Source organism: Octopus sinensis, linkage group LG16, assembly GCF_006345805.1.
Source record: "Octopus sinensis linkage group LG16, ASM634580v1, whole genome shotgun sequence".
In the NCBI taxonomy this organism is placed as follows: Eukaryota; Metazoa; Mollusca; class Cephalopoda; order Octopoda; family Octopodidae; genus Octopus; species Octopus sinensis.
The window spans coordinates 7920736-7940930 of NC_043012.1; the positions used below are offsets into that span (position 1 = coordinate 7920736).

Genomic DNA, 20195 nt, shown 5'->3' on the forward strand with positions numbered 1-20195 from the left:
TGCGTGTATATAAAGGTAAGATTCAAGGATCAGAGTATAGGAAAATGGTAAGCTTCAAGCTGTCCGTAGAAGGTATAAAAACAACTTTTAGGAACAGTAGCAGTTTATCGATGTAGAAGGCTGTAAATTTCTCCCATATTGAAGTTTGATAAGCTGAAAAATGTTATTTTATAGTTCACTATTAACAGCTGGGGTTGCTGTGTATGTGAATAGAAATCTAAATTTAGAGAATAGGCGCAGGAGTGGCTGTGTGGTAAGTAGCTTGCTAACCAACCACATGGTTCCGGGTTCAGTCCCACTGCGTGGCATCTTGGGCAAGTGTTTTCTGCTATAGCCCCGGGCCGACCAATGCCTTGTGAGTGGATTTGGTAGACGGAAACTGAAAAGAAGCCTGTCGTATGTATGTATGTATGTATGTATGTGTATATATATATATATATATATATATATATATATATATATATGTGTGTGTGTGTCTGTGTATGTCCCCCTAGCATTGCTTGACAACCGATGCTGGTGTGTTTGTGTCCCCGATACTTAGCGGTTCGGCAAAAGAGACCGATAGAATAAGTACTGGGCTTACAAAAAGAGTAAGTCTCGGGGCCGAGTTGCTCGATTAAAGGCGGTGCTCCAGCATGGCCGCAGTCAAATGACTGAAACAAGTAAAAGAGTAAAGAGAGAGTAGATAAAATCCAGGCTACATAGACATTATTCAGTTTCACAGATATATCTCCATTCTGGAGAGGATTAACAGTCTACAGACTAGTAAATCTTTGTCCACAGGAATGTTTGAACTTTCTGTGAGCTAACGAAGCACTTGTTTAGGTATATAGTGCTCCCACTGTTTACGTTGATGAACTGTTGTACACACCGATGAAGCCTCTTTACAGCCAGGTGATTTGATTTAATGATAGAAAGGTGGTTTATGAACTCCTGCTGATCTTCATTAGCAAGCTGATGTCCTAGCAACTTGAGACAGTCTTTGAAGAGATAAGGATTATAACAATAATGATTTTGATTTCAAATTCTGGCACGAGGCCAGCAATTTCGAAGGAGGAGATAAGTCAATTACATCGACCCCCCCAGTACTCAACTGGTACTTATTTCATCGACCCTGAATGGATGAAAGGCAAAGGTGACCACAGTGAAATTTTGACTTGGAATGTAGAGATGGGCAAAATGCTTAGCAGCATTTTGTCCAGCTTCTGCCCCAATAATATAATAATAATAATAATGATAATAATAGTATTGAGACTGTTTTCAAAAATTTCATTTAATGTGTTTTTGTTGATTTTTCTTTTTTTTTTCTTTCATTCAGGTTATGAAAGGTTTGAATTATCTGCGTGAAAAGCACCAAATCATGCATCGAGGTAAGCTTTATATATTGAGTGAGAGAGGAGAGGAAGAGAAAAAGAAGGGAAAATAATTATACAGAAGGAAGGACAGTAGGGGAAATAAGGAGAAACACGAAGGGGGAGAGAGAGAGAGAAACAGTGTGACATTCGGGTGATGTGTGTTTGTGTGTGTGAGAGAGAGAAGCAAGCTTTCATAATGAGACTGGTAGAGAAACTTAATGAGAGAGAAAAAGAGAGATAAGTATACACAGATGAGAGAGAGAGAGGAAGACACACTCAAAGAGACAGTAAAAGACACATACAAGGAGAGGTGGGGAGAGAAAGAGGAAAGAGTTGGATATTTTGTTGTATTGACTTTGAACCTAGTGACACAGTTGATTACTTTCCACTTGCATTATCTTCATTTAGTGGCATTAAACTATTTTTTGTGTTACCATATTTCTGTTGAAATGCACCCTTTTTCTTTCAAAATTAAACAAGGAGTATACCATATTTTCTGGCATACAAGTCAAATTTTTCAGACCAAAATTGATACCCAATCAAGGTGAGTCAACTTATACACTGAGATGACTTTGAAGGACTGAAAATTCCTTGTGAAACACAGTAGAATTTGGAAAGACAGTGACAATGTTAGAATGTTTACATCATAATCTATGTCAACTTGTATGCTGGAAAGTACAGTAGTGAAATAACTTCATTATTAAGCTGATGTTTGGGATATAAATTAGCATTAGATTTTAATTGAGAATTTTGGAAGTTTATGCCTTAAAACCAACGGTGGTCCTAAGCAGTTTGGTATGAAAAGGGTTAAAAATAAAAATCTTTGGTGTTAGGAAGGGCATCCGGCTGTAGAACCCATGCTAAATCAGAATGGAATCTGCTGCAGTTCCCCAGCTTTGCCAGTTTCAGTCAAACTGTCCAACCCATGCCAGCATGGAAAACGGACACTAAATGATGATGAAATCTGTCTTTTACTGTACAAAGCATAATTACCATTAAAGGGAGTACTGGTGGAGAATTAACTCGTGCTAGAGGCAGAGGTATATGATGCAAGAGAATCCAAACACACAGTCTTCATTGAAATAACCATAAACTGCTTTAGGGTTGTGTGTGTGTGAAATATTACTGATGGCTTGAGATTGGTTGTGAACTGTGTGGTTAACATCTTATATTCATATTGTTTAGCCCTTGGTCATTCTCACAGATCTCTGACCACAGTGGTCCAGCCATGACCATCCTGTCTTGTGTTTTCAGGATTAGGAATACATTATCTAATGATGTGTCCTTTGCCCTGATTCCTCTTTTTTTTAAAACTTTTTTTTGCAAAGGAATTTGTTAGTAATTTGGTGGAGAATTGGTTGCTAATTCTAGCAGGTCAGGCAATCATTTAAAGGCTATTATGTTGGCTCACACTTCTTACATTGTCTCACAAAATTGTGTCAGATAGGTCACCTGCAGAATTGTTAAGAGGAGAGGAATATCAAGTTAAGTGCCTTGCTCAAGATCACATGGGCAGTACCAATTCCTGCTCCATGGGGTCAGCATCTCATACACTTGACTTTTGTTTTTTTTTTACAGCAGATTATCTATGTATTTATGTGTTTTATTCATATATTTTATTTATCTCTTTATTATTGTTTTATTTTTGCTACCATCTTCGGTGCCTCTCTGAAAATAGATGTGAAACCTTCCAACATTCTTGTCAACTCCCAAGGGGAGATAAAGATCTGTGATTTTGGTGTCAGCGGCCAACTAATTGATTCTATGGCAAATTCTTTTGTGGGAACCCGATCATACATGTCTGTAAGTATTGTTCCTTGTTTACTTCAGGCTTGTGTGTGTATATGTTTTGTCTTTTACTTGTTTCAGCCGTTCGACTATGGCCATGCTGGGGCACTGCCTTGGAAAATATTTAGTTCTACAAATCAAACCCCAGTACTTTTATTTTTATTAAGCTTGATACTTATACTTATTCTATTGAACTCATTTGCTGAAGAGATAAGTTACAGGGACGTAAACACACCAACACCAGTTGTCAAGAGGTGGTAAGGGGCAGACACAATGACACACACACACGCACACATAAGATGGGCTTCTCTCAGACTCTGTCTACCAAATCCACTCGAATGGCTTTGGTTGGACTGAAGTTAGAGAAGATACTTGCTCAAGGTAGCATGCAGTGGGACTGAACCTGGAACCATATGGTTGGGAAGCAAGCTTCTTACCACCCAGCCATGCCAATATATGAGATTAAGTGAAACACAAGGTTATATCTTTTGTTCCCTACACGATGTGGCTGTTTGCATCCTCTGCATTGGATGATCCGAGTGCTGTTATATGGTGAACCACAACGGATCATCAAGGTAACGGAACACCTTGTATTATGTTACAAAGGTCAAATGTCTCTGAAGTGAAACATACGGAATAAATAATATAAGCTTGTGTTTATCATAATTTCTCCTACATTTGTTCTGTATGTCATAACCTTTTACTACAGGCACAAGACCTGAAATTTGGGGGGAGGATGTCAGTTGATTAGATCGACCCAAGTACACAACTGGTACTTAATTTATCAACCCTGACAGGATGAAAGTCAAAGTTGACCTCAGTGGAATTTGAACTCAGAACGTAAAGACAGATGAAATACCGCTAAGCATTTTGCCCGGCATGCTAATGATTCTGCCATCTGGTAGTAACAAAACCTCTCTACCGGAAGCAAACTGGATGATGGTAATCTATGTGGAGCTCTTGACTCAACATCTAACCGTACGTGTTTGGTATTCTTCATGCAAGATGAGGAAGGGCCAATTTTTATCCCAAGCCATCAGGACAAGTGGAAAGAATGTGCTATGAAGCTTTTGAATAAACTCAAACATCTCCTCCAACTGAACGTGCTTTGGTTTTTCTCAGATGAGAAAAATTTCTGCTAGGATTAAATGGTGAAGACACAGAACAGCTGTTGGCTTGCCATGTCCCCAGAACATGATAAAAAAAAAAAAATCCAGTCAACATCATGGTGTCTGAAGTGATCACTAGTGACGGTGACCTTATGCCTCCATTCATCTTTCCACACGGCCTTAGATTCAACAAGAAGGCCTACATCAAGTGCTTAGAGGAAGTAGTGCTACCTTGGGTCAAGAGGGTGGCTGCTGGAAGACCCTATATCTGGCAACAGGACTCTGCACCACACAAGCAAGAGAACCCAGTTGTGGCAGTCAGACAATTTCTGCAACCACATCACCCCTAACATCTGGCCACCTAACTCCCCATATTATTATGTGAGGGGCACAGTTGAGCGAGAAACCAACAAAACTCCTTGTAATACCAAAGATGAACTGAAGGCAAGGATTACAGCTGCATTCACCAACTTAACCCTTTAGTGTTCAGATTACTCTGTTAAATGTAATATTTTTTTACTCAATTTCTTTTTAATTAATCCTGCATTATCTTAAAGTTTTTGAGGTTTCAATGATGTGATTGTTTATATTTAGAATGTCAATGTAGATTAGGTGTGAGAGGCCAGATATCACCAGTTTGAATATAAAACATAGAATATTTGGGCCGGATATGGCCGGTTTAAACACTAATGGGTTAAAGAAGGAGACCGTCCATAAGAGTTGCAGGAGATTCCGACATCTTCTGCAGCCCGTAACTTAAGCCAATGGTGATTTTATTGAATAGATTTACTGTTTAGTATTCCAAGAAATTTTTTATGTAATTTTGTTAAATATTTCTGTTAAAATGAGATGTCAGTGTTATTTTCATTTTTGCATAATTCATTTTTGCATAATTTAGACAATTTATTTACTGCATCCTTTATATTATTGCTTCTCTTTGCTGACAGCCTGAACGGTTACAAGGAACTCAATACACAGTCCAGTCTGATATTTGGAGCGTGGGCCTATCACTAGTAGAGATGGCCATTGGACGATATCCCATTCCCCCACCAGACCCTGAACATTTGGATAGCATATTTGGTGATAACTGCATGGAAGAACATCGGGAAGCTGCAATGACCGGAAAACCTCTTAAAGGTGATTGATTCATTAATGTTCTAATTAATCTGTCTTTAAGTTAATTATTTATTTGTTTGTTTGTTTCTAGGGTCTGGAGGTTTTTGGTTGTGGGTTGAGGCGTTTGTGGGTTTGTTTAGAATGAGATAGGGAACTCTTTTACTCTTTTACTTATTTCAGTCATTTGACTGCGGCCATGCTATAGCACCACCTTTAATCGAGCAACTCGACCCCGGGACTTATTCTTTTGTAAGCCCAGTACTTATTCTATCGGTCTCTTTTGCCGAACCGCTAAGTAACGGGGACGTAAACACACCAGCATCGGTTGTCAAGCAATGCTAGGGGGACAAACACAGACACACACACACACACATGCATATATATATATATATACATATATACGACGGGCTTCTTTCAGTTTCCATCTACCAAATCCACTCACAAGGTTTTGTTTGGCCCGAGGCTATAGTAGAAGACACTTGCCCAAGGTGCCCCGCAGTGGGACTGAACCCGGAACCATGTGGTTGGTTAGCAAGCTACTTACCACACAGCCACTCCTGCGTATGTGACTGTCATTTAAATATAGAGTATAAAAAAGTGAAATAGAGAAACACAGGTATTGTCTTACCAGGACACACCGTGTGTGTGTATATATATGTGTATATATATACATATATATATATATATATATATATATATATATATACACACACACCTTGGGTCCAGCTGCTTAGCTGCTGCCCACGCGATTGTAGGTTCAGAACGTATAACAGTCGTTGCTCTGTACATCTGTAGCAAGGTACATAACTCTGCTGGCTTCACTTCCCTTACCTTGACTGACATACAAAACCAGTTTTGCATTCAACTCCACAGTTGAGTGGTTGTATAGAGGGTGTTCATCCAACCATAAAAAGTACTTCTCCACCAAAGAAACCTCTCGTTTATGTAAGCTGGGGAAAATGTAAGATAGAAACACACGTGTGTGTGTACGTATAGTTTTCTGTATCATGTTTCAGAAGATAACTTGCTTTAACCTTTGGCATTTAAACCAGCTATATCCAAACTGGCTATGTTCAGTTTCTCACACCTAGCATTCAGTGTGATTGGGAAAACCAACATTCATATTGGTGAAATCTGAAAGCTGCAAGATAATCCATGGTTAATTCAAATCAGTGTGAATAAATAAATAGCCTTCACATTTGACAGAGTAATATTAATGCTAATGGGTTAATATATCACCTTTCTTTTTTGACTGTTTTCCTCGGAAGAGAGAGAAGAAAAACAAATGAAAGTTGTGTAATGTTAGGAGAAGAAAGGTGATATGTAATGTGACTAATACAAAAATTCTATTAACGACAAGACAAAGTTACACCTCATTTTGAATCACGAATTCAAATTAGGAAGGCTTTCACCTCTATTTCTAATAATAACTACTCTTTGGTTGTTGACCAGTCATGTGAACTGACTACACAGAATAAATCTACTAAGTAAGAGATGTGAGCATCAGCCATACCATGAACTTTCTCTCATGAAAAACATTTAAAGTTTTAACATCTGTTTGTTCTACTATACAAAAGTACAAATGTGAAAATATTTGAAATTATTCAAATTCTAGTATTATTAAATTGTAATTAACATGTTTGTTTAAGTGGCATTGTTGTCTAAAATTAACAATAGAAATGAGTATGTTGTTAACAAAGTTATTATCAACAATAGTGGTATAAGTTGTTCAGTTGTAAGTTTGTATATAAAAAAACAAACAAACAAAAAAGCATGATCTCTTATGAAAGATTTTGATTTTTTTCCTTTCTCCATGGTAATTTTGTAAACAATATCATAAATGTTATGACTTTTCTATGTATTTCTTAAATGCTAATTTTATCATTTTTACCAAAAAATTGCATAATTTATTCTCATATATATATATATATAGGTTGGACACTGCTTCTATTTTCTCAAGCAAAACATTAAAGTGCTCAGTATACATGTACAAAGCCTTGTGGGTCATTGTCTATATTCTCCAGTTTGAAACTTAGCAAAAGATTGCTGCATCCAAGTTCCTGGATGTTAGTATGAAAACTAAGACAGCACATACCCACCTCTGTATAGCATATACATACATCGTCATATTTCTTTCTCTCTCTCATATATATATATATATATATATATATATATATATATATATATATTAATATATATCCACCACATGACTATGTGACCGACCAGACCATCAGATGTTGCTACACATAGCTGGTCACAATGCGTTCGCATTGTTTTAGCCTTCGAATGACGCCACCCCGCTGGCTAAGCAAGCAGGCCAACAGAAGAAAAAGTGAGAGAAGAGTGGTGAAAGAGTACAGCAGGGATCACCACCCCCTGCTGGAGCCTTGTGGACCTTTTAGGTGTTTTCGCTCAATAAACACTCACAACGCCCGGTCTGGGAATCGAAACTGCGATCCTACAACCGCGAGTCCGCTGCCCTAACCACTGGGTCATTGCACCTCCATATATATAAATTATATGTAGAAAAATACAAACTGGGACAAGAACGTAAAACATTTAGAAGACGATACAAAAAACGGATGGGACATTCGAAGCCTTCAATCTTCAGTCAACAACCGGATCATCCTAGCAATTTCGGGATATCTTTTATATACCTGAAACAGCTGTAAGACTACCTTTCTCTTTATAAATGTCCTAGAAATTTTACACTGCCTTGGCTTTGTTGTCTCATTTTACTTAACACACACACACACACACATGTATGTGTGTGTATGATAAATGATAGAAAATGGAATGAACAACATTCTTAATTTTAAATTACTACAATTGTTTCAATACATTTTTACACCTGCAGTACATTGGTGAAATGTTATGTAATCATTATCATGCATCAAAGGTGTAAAATGGGCTTCTTCATGTGATAGTTTAAATAAGTCCCTCAGAACTCTACAGATACTATGAAATTCCTGATGTATAGCCAGTAGCCGAAGCATTTCCACTATTTGATGACATCAGATAGCCAATGACTGTCGACAAGCTTTGCATAGCATTTTACAAGATTTTTACCTGAATCTTTCTTTATATCTATATCTATCTATATATATATATATATATATATATTTGTATGTATACTATGTAAGTATGTGTCTGCCAATTTTACATAGCTATTTACATTAATGTGTATCTCCTAATTGTGTAAAAATTCTTTTCTTTAGCAGGTAACTGTGTAAGTTAATGTTGCTCTGTCAATGCCTTGAGTTATCATCTGTTTCAGGTTGTCCCGGGGGCTTTCAGGTGGTTACAGGTGATGGCCCCTTGCCTATGGCAATATTTGAACTGCTCGAGTACATTGTACATGAGGTAATCAAGTACAAGTTTTTGACCAGGCGCGCGCCCAATTGTTGCCGTTATGTTGAGTGAATTATCTGAAATAGTAGTCTCGATTCAGTGAACCGTATACATATTGTCTCTTTATTATTATTTTTTTTTGTTTATTTAAGAAAAAAGAAAGAAAAAGTTGGGTTGTGGTGTGGGATGGCTCAGAATCCAAATATTCAGAAACTAATTTGATATATATGTATATATATATATATATATATTATATATATATATATACATACATACATACTTACACATTCACATGCATACACACACACCATATTGACATCTATAAATTCATATTATTATTATTATTATTGGCCTGGCCCCCGTGCCGGTGGCACATAAAAAGCACCATCCGATCGTGGGCGTTTGCCAGACTTGTCTGGCACGTAAAAAGCACCCACTACACTCATGGAGTGGTTGGCGTTAGGAAGGGCATCCAGCCGTAGAAACATTGCCAGATCAGACTGGGCCTGGTGCAGCCTTCTGGCTTCCCAGACCCCAGTTGAACCATCCAACCCATGCTAGCATGGAAAGCGGACGCTAAACGATGATGATGATTGGCAGAATAAGTGGAGAATTGGATAAAATGTCTTGCAGTACTTAGTCACTGGTACTTTATGTTCCAAGTACTTTAGTTGATAAAATAAAGTACCAATCAAGCAGTGAGAGGTGATATAATCCACTGCTCCACTCCCCTGAAATTCCTGGCTATTTGCCTATGTTAGAAATTGTTATTGTTGTCGTTGTTAAGGTGGTGACCTGGCAGAGTTATTAGCATGCTGGGAAAAAAGTTTAGATAGTATGAGAGACCAAGTCGGAATTTGAACTCAGCATATGAAAGCATATGAAATACTGCTAAGCATTTTGCTTGGCATGCTAACGAGTCTGATAATAATCCTTTCTACTATAGGCACAAAGCCTGAAATTTGCAGGGGGAGGGGATTAGTTGATTACATTGACCCCCAGTGTTTCACTGGTACTTAATTTATCGACTCCAAAATGATGAAAGGCAAAGTTGACGCTGGTGGAATTTGTACTCAGAACATTGCAGCAGACAAAATACTGCTAAGCATTTTACCTGGCGTGCTAACGAACTCGTTGCCTTAACCCTTTAGTATTTAAACTGGCCATATCCGGCCAAAAGTATTCTGCCTGTTTTATGTTCAAACTGGCCAGATCTGGTCTCTCACACCAACCCTACAATGTCGTTTTAAAAATTAACAGCTTCCTCATCAAAATCTCATAGCTACAAGATAATGCATGATTAATTCAAAACAATGTGGATAAAAAGGGATTAATTTTGGCAGAATAATGCGAACACTAAAGGGTTAATAATAGTAATAATGATAATAATAATAATAATAATAATAATAATAATAATAACGATGGTGATGTCAATACTCTCACAAACTCTTCCACCTCTTAAAATCCCGCTGAATATTAAAAAAAATAGAATACAAAAAAGACGGGGGGGAGGAAAGAAAAAAAAATGACTGAGATCTGTTAGTAGTGCTGTTTTGTTGCTTGGTACAAACAAAGCTTTTTCTCAAACTAACCAAGGGGGCTACTACCTTGGAAGGATCAACTGGCCCCATTCCATGACTTCCTTATAGCTATTGCTGCTGCCACCACCACCACCACCACCACCACCGCCTGTACTACTGTACAGCTCCATCTCTGGATTCAGATTGTCTGGACTCTATAAAAGAGAAACAAAACAAAAACAAACAAAAAAAACCCAGCCTGCTTGTTTATTGTTTTTTTTTGTTTTTTTTTTGTTTTTTATTATGTGTGTGTGTGTGTGTGTATGTGTATTATTATGCGTGTGTTGTGTCTATTCTCTTTGCTCTGTTTATATTAAGTTGCTATTTTTTTCTGCTTTTTTCTTGCCTTCAGATAGCCGAAGTAACGTTAGCTTCCAAAGTCCACCAGGCAGTGACGGGCCTCGTCCGATGGCCATTTTTGAGTTGTTAGATTATATCGTAAATGAGGTACGTTGTGTGGGAAGAAAAAAAAAAAAGAAAAGAAAAAGAAAAAGAACGAAAGAAAAAAAAAAACACCGGTTTTTCTTTATACTAACCCATATCATTTTTTCTTCATCGATACATCATTCTTGCTATTTGACGCTCGTTACCACGGAGACCTCTATCTTTGGATGATTCCTTATCCTCAACCACTTCTCTTCTTCCCCCACACCCCTATCTGTTTGTTTCTGTCTGTCTGTCTGTCTGTCTATTTGTTCAAACAGGTATAAACATATGTGTTCATTTGTGTGTGTGTGTGTGCGCACACACACACACACACACACACACACGTTGGTGTGTATATGTATATATTTATACACTGCACATGGCTTGTGCAGATAGTGTTGCATGGTTAAGATGTTTGGTTCACAATAACACAGTTTCTGGTTCAATCCCATTGCACAGTATCTTGGCCAAGTGCTTTCTACTATGGTTCTACACTGACCAAAGCCTTGTGAATTGATTTGCTGGATGGAAATTGAAAGTAGTCTGTTTGTGTTTGTGCGCACACACACACACACACACACACACACACACACACACACACATGTATGCTGCACTTGAACATTGTATACAATAAGTTCATATTTTTACACACACACACACACACACACAAAAAAAAAATTCATCTATGCAATTTCCTAGCAAGGTTCAGGTTAATCTGAACCTTTAGAGAATGACACTTGGCCAAGAAACTACACAAAGGAATTGAAACAGAGACCTTGTGGTTGGAAAGACAACTTGTTTTATCATCCAGTCGTGTTGCACCTGTACACATACACCCATATATTATTTATACATATGGTCCCTGTTGTTATAACAACACAACACCATATAAAGCAGTGGTTCTCAACCATTTTTCACCTATGTACCCCTATCATCCCTCTTTTACTTGGGCGGACCCCCATAGCCATTTGATGTTTAAAAAAGGATCCTAATATATTTTTATGATATTATTAGGAATCGTAAGGCAGTGAATTGGCAGAATCATTATCGCGCCAGGTAAAATACTTAATGGCGTTTCGTCTGTCTTTACGTTCTGCGTTCAAATTCTGCCCAGGTCGACTTCACCTTTCATCCTTTTAGGGTCAACTCAGTTTTGCCAGATGAGTGGACTGGAGCAAGGCGAAACACAACACACCAGCAGGAATTGAACTCATGACCTTATGATTGGGAAATGAATAAAACTAGGTACTTGGCTTTAAGAGTCCTGGGGATCAAGGAAAAAAAAAGGGGCGTAGGTGGGGAACAGTAGACATCCAGTGAAATAATATAGAAATAGTGAATTATTATTATTATTATTATTATTATAGCTCAGTGAGCCAGCAAAATTGTTAGCACAGTGGACAAAATGCTTTGTAGTATTTCACCCATCACTACATTCTGAGTTCAAATTCTGCTGAGGATCTGCTTTGCCATTCATCCTTTCAAGGTCGAAAAATTAAGTACCAGTGAAACACTGGGGTTGATGTAATCGACTAGTCCCCTCCCCTCAAAATTTCAGGCCTTGTGCCTTTAATAGAAAGGATTATTAGGAAATGTATAAAAATTTAAATTATTTTGTGTATTGTAGGAGTATCACCAATTTATAGCATATAAATTCTTACAAGAAAAATCTTATAAGGACCCTCAAGGGTCATGTGGATCCAGTTGAGAACAACTGACATGTAGCATGTTTCTTCCTCTCCGTTGCATGTTCTCACATACCATGAATTGTCACCCAGAATTGTTTGCTCTGCTCTGTTTTTCCTTCCTGTCACCCTGTCCGTTTTCTCAACCTCCTTTGCACTCACTTGTGACACTGATTCCTAGAACCACCAAATGCACCGTCTGTTGCATCACTAAGCATTATTCACCAACATTTAGTCACTACTTGACCAGTGGCGAAGAGTCTCTGTGCTAATGCTTGACCTGCTAGTAATCTTAATTGTATTTCCCTCTGAACACACACTACTGTCTTAAAAAGAAGTGAAGGACACATTAAATGACATACATTATCTCTGCACAAAAGATGGGATGGTCATGTTTGGAATGCCTTTGATTATAAACCTGCACAGTTAGAACTAACATAGGCGTAGGAGTGGCTGTGTGGTAAGTAGCTTGCTTACGAACTACATGGTTCCGGGTTCAGTCCCACTGCGTGGCACCTTGGGTAGGTGTCTTCTACTATAGCCTCGGGCCGACCAAAGCCTTGTGAGTGGATTTGGTAGACGGAAACTGAAAGAAGCCTGTCGTATATATGTATGTATATGCGTGTGTGTGTTTGTGTGTCTGTGTTTGTCCCCCTAGCATTGCTTGACAACCGATGCTGGTGTGTTTACGTCCCCGTTACTTAGCGGTTCGGCAAAAGAGACTGATAGAATAAGTACTGGGCTTACAAAGACTAAGTCCCGGGGTCGATTTGCTCGACTAAAGGTGGTGCTCCAGCATGGCCGCAGCCAAATGACTGAAACAAGTAAGAGTAATTATATAAAGGTCTGAATGTCACATAGCCCATAGTCTTGGTATATGATAGGGATTGTATAAAAACTACAACACCTGTTGTGTGCATGTCTACACACATGTATGTTTACACATGTATATATGCACAATATTGTGCGGAAGATCCTAGTGCTGAGTAACTGTCTCAGTACACATAATGGAGATTCACTTCTGCACGGGCAACACGGAACTACTCATCTTCCTCACTCACTGAGTATACATTATGTGTGTGTGTATAGATGTATATGAACGCATGCACGCACACACACACACACACACACATATATATAGTTGCTATATACACAAGGCGGCAAGCTGGCAGAAACGTTAGCACGCCGAGCGAAATGCGTGGCCGTATTTCGTCTGCCGTTATGTTCTGAGTTCAAATTCCGCCGAGGTCGACTTTGCCTTTCATCCTTTCGGGTTCGATAAATTAAGTACCAGTTGTGCACTGGGGTCGATGTAATCGACTTAATCCCTTTGTCTGTCCTTGTGTGTCCTCTCTGTGTTTAGCCCGTTGTGGGTAGTAAAGAAATATATATATATAGTTGCTATTGTGTTAAACTGCCATATGTCCAAATTGGGCCAAATGTGTGGGGTTTTTTTTTCCAAGGTTTAATTTTATTTGCTCGATCTTTTGGTCAAACTATCGTATCTCCAGCTGCTTCAGATGCCAAGGTATGAAAATTGTGAAAGTGTAGTACTATGGGTTAGCGTTTTTCAAAAGTATAGTAAGCCCCACATTATGACAGTTTTGCAAAAATATTTCTGACTGAAAAATATACATGCATGGAATTACGATTTTATGCACCCAATACCTTATTAGTGTTAAGATGTGTTGCTTAATGTAAAAAGAAATGGAATGGTAAAACTATTTTTTCGTTTTCTGAAAAAGCTACGGTTTGGACTAAAGACACTTTTGTGTAATAGCAGTGGTGTGTGTGTGTGTGTGTGTGTGTATCAACATTTAATGTCCATTTTCCATGCTGGCAAGGCCAGGAGCTGCATCAGGTTCCATTGTCTGTTTAGGAAGGGCATCCAGTTGTAGAAACAGTTGGATGCCCCTCCTAATGCCAACCACAGGGTGCATTTTACATGGCACCATCATCAGCACTTTTTACATGGCACCAAGTATCAATGGGATATATATATATATATATATATATATATTATATATATATATATATATATATATATATATATATAACACACATACACACACAAAGGGGGTGTCGAAAAGTCCTTGGCTTTAAGGATATTGTGAAAAGCCTGGTTGGAGGCCTAACCTTCCGAGTTCTTTTACAGGGCTTAGAAAAACTGAAGGACTGCTGCAATAAGTGTGTGAATCTGAGAGCGGGATATATTGAATCAAATCATAATTAACTGATCCTCCTGTATTTTCTTGTACCCAAACTCAGGAGCTTCTCAGCTAGCCCTATATATAGGTAGCACGTAAGAAAATCAACCTTGAATGTTGGGCCTCACGGAAGCATAGTGGCTGAGTTCCTTTCAGGTGTTGGGCCTCATAGAGGCATAGTGGCTGAGTTTCTTTTGAGCGTTAGGTCTTATTGAGGCAAGTGTTTGAATTCTTTTCGAGCATTGGGCCTCATGGAGGCAAGTGGTTAAGTTCCTTTTGAGTGTTGGGCCTCACAGAGGCAAAGTGGCCGAGTTCCTTTTGCATGTTGGGCCTCATGGAGGCAATGGCCAAAACCTTTGGCATTATGTTGTGCTTGAGAAGACCCATCAAGCCAAGCAAAATCGCAGTTGTGGCAAATACCGGTGTCATGCAAATGGCACATAAAAACACCCATTACACTCTGGGAGTGGTTGGCATTAAGAAGGGCATCCAGCTGTTGGAAACCATGCGAAATCAGAATGGAGCCTGGTGCAGCCTTCCAACATGCCAGCCCAGTCAAACCCTCCATGCCAGCATGGACAACGGACATTAAACGAAGATGATATATATATATATGTGTGTGTGTGTGTATACATACACATATGTATATATGCACACACATACACACACACACATATACATACCCTTGCTCTAGTTGGTATGTAAACATTGTAAAAACTGCCTCTTCTCTAAAATTCTCTTCTCTATAAAATTCTTTACTTAGTTTTGTCTACTATGGGCACAGTGTCTATATTAGACTTTCTTATGGATTAGATGTACAGAGTGGCTGTATGTGTGTGTGTATGTATATGTATATATATATATATATATATATAATATATATATATATATATATATGATGACTGTATTGTGTAAAAAAAATCTTGAACCTATGTATTTTGAGAGAAAGACTGTATATAAAAACTTCAGGAGTATCTTAAAATTTTTTGATATATTATGATCTGAATATATTATATATTCTGATTATATTTAATTAATATATTATATTGAATAATATGTTATTTGTTCAACATTTTGAAACTAAGTTCTTTAGATGAATAGTTAATTATGATCACATAATATTTTGCACTAATTAGTTACTGTTAATTATGAGTATAATTCCTTGGATTAATTAACCTTGTTAATAGGGATGAACCAATTTCATTTTTAATATTTACAGCTATGCTTCATTGTAATTGTTTTGATTCCCAGGCATCATCAAGTATTTTATTCCCTAATATCTCTGTTATACTGGATTAGATTAAAACTAGTCTCCATTAGTTTTATACTAAACTAGCAGTATCGCCCGGCATTGCTCGGGTTTGTAAGGGAAATAACTATATAAGCATTTTTAGAGATGTAAAGTATAATAGCCATCTCAATGTGGCTAACCACAAAGGGTTAGATCAGGAGATGAGCAGAAAGTCTCCGTATCTACTTTTTACGTTCTGAGATTTAATAATAAATTTTTAGAGAGTTACTTCCCTTATATATGCCAAAAATGCATTAAAATGGAAAAAAATGATGGTAATTTTTTTTTAAATTGTAGACTCATCATAGACGCGCGCTAATACCCAGAAGGGCTCGATATGAATCACGACTATAAAATACCCGGTTTTGGTTAAACTGCACCACAAAATGTGGGAGTAGTTAGGAATCTAAATTGTAGGAAACAGACAGCACACAACCTCTCTTTTATATATAAAGATACAGTAACTTTCTTATCCACTAGACTACTTAGTTTTCAGCTTGAATCTGATTCAGTACTTCATCATTATCATTTAACATCCATTTTCCATGCTGGCATGAGTTGGATGGTTTGATAAAATAAAGGTAACATTATCTTCTTCAGTCTTGCTTTAATTGCTAGTTTCCTGGTTTCCATGGCATACAAATTTGCCAGCTGGATGGGACGCTGGTATGTTGCAGAATTACTCATTTTTGCCAACTGAGTGGACTGGAGCAACATGAAATGAAGTACTTTGCTCAAGAACACGACTTGTCCTGGAATTGAAACCACAGTCTTACAATCATGAGTCCAACACCCTAACCACTTATCCATGAGCCACCTCTTGACAAGAGCTGGTAAGCCAGAGAGCTGCACCAGGCTCCAATTGTCTGTTTTGGCTTAGCTTCTACAGCTGGTTGCCCTTATTAATGCCAACCACTTTACAGATTATACTGAGAGCTTTTAACATGGTGCCAGCGTGGGTGCTGTTTATGTGGTGCCTGGAACAAGAACGGCTGATGATGATGTGATTGTAATGTTAGATCCCTTTTTGTTTTTTTACCAGCCTGTCTGAGACCACTCTTGGTCCTACTATATCATCATCATCATCGTTTAGCATCCGCTTTCCATGCTAGCATGGGTTGGATGGTTCAACTGGGGTCTGGGAAGCCAGAAGGCTGCACCAGGCCCAGTTTGATCTGGCAATGTTTCTACGGCTGGATGCCCTTCCTAACACCAACCACTCCGTGAGTGTAGTGGGTGCTTTTTACGTGCCAGATGAGTCTGGCAAACGGCCACGATCGGATGGTGCTTTTATGTGCCACCGGCACAGGGGCCAGGCGAGGCTGGCAACGGCCACGAACGGATGGTGCTTTTTACGTGCCAACGGCACCATTTTTCTAAAGTGTTTTAAGTAAAAACCTTCCATCAAAATCTCATGTAAATTTATAACCCAATCACCAATTTAATAAGGAATTATTAACTAAATTCTCTTTTTTTTTTTTAAATCAGTTAAAACAAAGCCAGTGCATTTCAACAGAGATCTGTTAATAAAATGGCTGAAATATATCTCATTACCAAAGATCAGGTTCATTTGTTGCTATTAATGACTTATTTCTACCAAATATCTATGTAGGAACAACTTGGATGAAGCTGTCATTTCAATAGAATGCCACCCTTCCCCCCACCTTCCTTCTCCTTTCTCTGTGGAGTTAACTTTCTCAGCATCTTCTTCATCATCATCATCTGCTAAATTTGTATTTTTTACCATTTCACTTCATTTTTATATTGCATGTTTTGCTAAATGTTTATGAATTACTATTTACATGTTGTGTATGTGTGTACATATGTGTGTGTGTGTGTGTGTGTGTGTGTGTGTGTGTGTAGATTGATGTGGTGTACAGATTTTATATATTATGAAAAAGGAGGTAGTCAATATTTTGGGTAATTATTTAGTGCTTTCATCTTGTTTTAGACCTTCATCATTCCTGAAGAATCTTTGAAGTGAGATTTAAGTGCCAAATAAATAATTTTGAATACCTCCATTTTCTTTATATATTTATATATTTACACACACACACACACACACAACACACACACACACACACACACATTGTAACCTAATTTATGTGTATGTATGTGTGTGTATATATATGTGTGTGTGTGTGTGTGTGTATGTGTATATATATATGTGTGTGTGTGTGTATATATATATGTGTGTGTGTGTGTATATATATATGTGTGTGTGTGTGTGTGTGTGTGTATATATATGTGTGTGTGTGTATATATGTGTGTGTGTATATATATGTGTGTGTGTGTATGTATATATATATATATATATATGTATATATATATATGTATGTATGTATATATAAATATGTGTGTGTGGATAGATATAATACACTCACGCATGTAATCTATTTTGTGTGTGCAGCAAAAAAAACACCTTCTGTTCTTGTTAGACATTAGGCATTTCTGCAAATGGCACTGGTGTGTGCTGGTTCAAGCCATAATGGTAATTGAAAAAATGGTAAACACAGTTAACAACATACTTTTGACTAGAGCAGTGTAGGTGTTGTGTTTACTGATGATGTGTTTATCAAGAACAGTGAACAAATGGATTTTTTTTTTTTGCCACACCATGCATATATAAATCCATATACATGAATGTGTGTATATATATATATATAGTATTTTAATACTTGCTTCCTCCCTTCCTTTTTCATTGTTCTTTTACCTCCTGTATTTCCAAATCTATGATAATTTTCTAATCCAGGTTAACACCAAAGATCGAGGTCTCCAAAATACATTCTTTTTCGTTTACTGTTTCTTCATTTCAAAACTTCTTTGTTTCATTTTTGATTTTTTTTTTTTAATAGAATTTCTTTGTTCATTTCTATTTAAATTTCATAAATTTTTTATTCTTAGTTATAATTTTGAAAAAATTAATTTAGTAGCGACCATATATTTTATTTTTCTATATTTGTTTAAATTTGTTTTATTTTTTTTAACGTTTTTTTTTGTTTTGTTTATTAGTTTAGCATCTGCTTAACTAAATGGCTTTTCTAGTCATTATAGTAGCCATGACACAAGTTCTATATAATACCTCACACAGCCACCGTGTTTTGTCCCACCCCCACCTCCTCACATAGAAGCAGCTTTTTTTCACTGGCCTAAAACTCTGAGTATATATGTCAACACATTGTCAAGATTTCACCAAATAATAATAATAAAATAATAACTCTTTATCTGGGATTTCCCAATCCAAACAGATCAGGTGCTAGAGTATAACAGACCGGACCTAGTTGTGGTGAACAAGATGCACCACTTGTGCTATCTAGTTGATGTTGCGTACCCCTTTGACCCACAAATCGTCAAGAAGGAAGGTGAAAAAGTAGATATATACAATCCTCTTAAGTACGAAATAGCCCGGCTATGGAAAATGAAGAAGGTGAAGATAATGCCAATTATTATTGGTTCCTTGGGGACAGTATAAAAAGGCATCAAGAGGAATATAAAAGGAAATCGGAACAGAGTGCCCGGTAGAATTATTACAAAAGATTTGCCTCCTTGGCACACCCAGAATAATAAGGAAAGTATTAGATTGTTGAAAAGAACGGATAGCATGGTATTGTAGGCTGCAGGTAGTAAGCCTGCTATGCATGTAAGACTCCAGGAGATAAAAAGAAATAATAATTCTTACTACTATAGACACAAGGCCTGGAACTGGGGGCAGAGTAAGTCAATTACATCAATCCCATTACTTTAACTGGTGCTTATTTTATCGACCCCCAAAAGGATAAAAGACAAAGTCGACCTTGACGGAATTTGAACTCAGAATGTAAAGACTGACTAAATGCCACTAATAATAATAGTAACAGCAGTAATCCTTTCTATTAAAGGCACTGGGCCTGAAATTTTGGGGGGAGGGGACTAGTCGATTACATCAACCCCAGTGTTTCACTGGTACTAAATTTATTGACCTTGAAAGGATGAATGGCAAAGTTGACCTCAGCAGAATTTGAACTCAGAATGTAGTGATGGGTGAAATACTACAAAGCATTTTGTCCACTGTGCTAACAATTTTGATGGCTCAAGAGCTATAATTATAATAATAATAATAATAATCATTCACTATTTCTATATTATTTCACTGGATGTCTACTGTTCCCCACCTACCCCCTTTTTTTTTTCCTTGATCCCCAGGACTCTTAAAGCCAAGTACCTAGTTTTATTCAGTTCCCAATCATAAGGTCATGAGTTCAATTCCTGCTGGTGTGTTGTGTTTCACCTTGCTCCAGTCTACTCATC

General features: G+C 37.5%; 1 protein-coding gene across 3 annotated transcripts in view; it reads left to right on the top strand.

The window, feature by feature from the left end:
• The window catches only part of LOC115220569 (dual specificity mitogen-activated protein kinase kinase 1), an 89782-nt gene that overhangs the window by 48280 nt on the left and 21307 nt on the right, over positions 1 to 20195 (top strand). For 2 of the 3 annotated variants that reach the window (XM_029790718.2, XM_029790720.2), the window contains exons 5-8: positions 1319 to 1370; positions 3034 to 3158; positions 5200 to 5389; positions 10652 to 10746. In XM_029790718.2, the coding sequence (XP_029646578.1) occupies positions 1319 to 1370; positions 3034 to 3158; positions 5200 to 5389; positions 10652 to 10746 (462 nt within the window). Of the gene's footprint in view, positions 1 to 1318; positions 1371 to 3033; positions 3159 to 5199; positions 5390 to 8645; positions 8732 to 10651; positions 10747 to 20195 lie in introns of all 3 variants that reach the window. The other variant, XM_029790719.2, reaches the window with a different exon arrangement.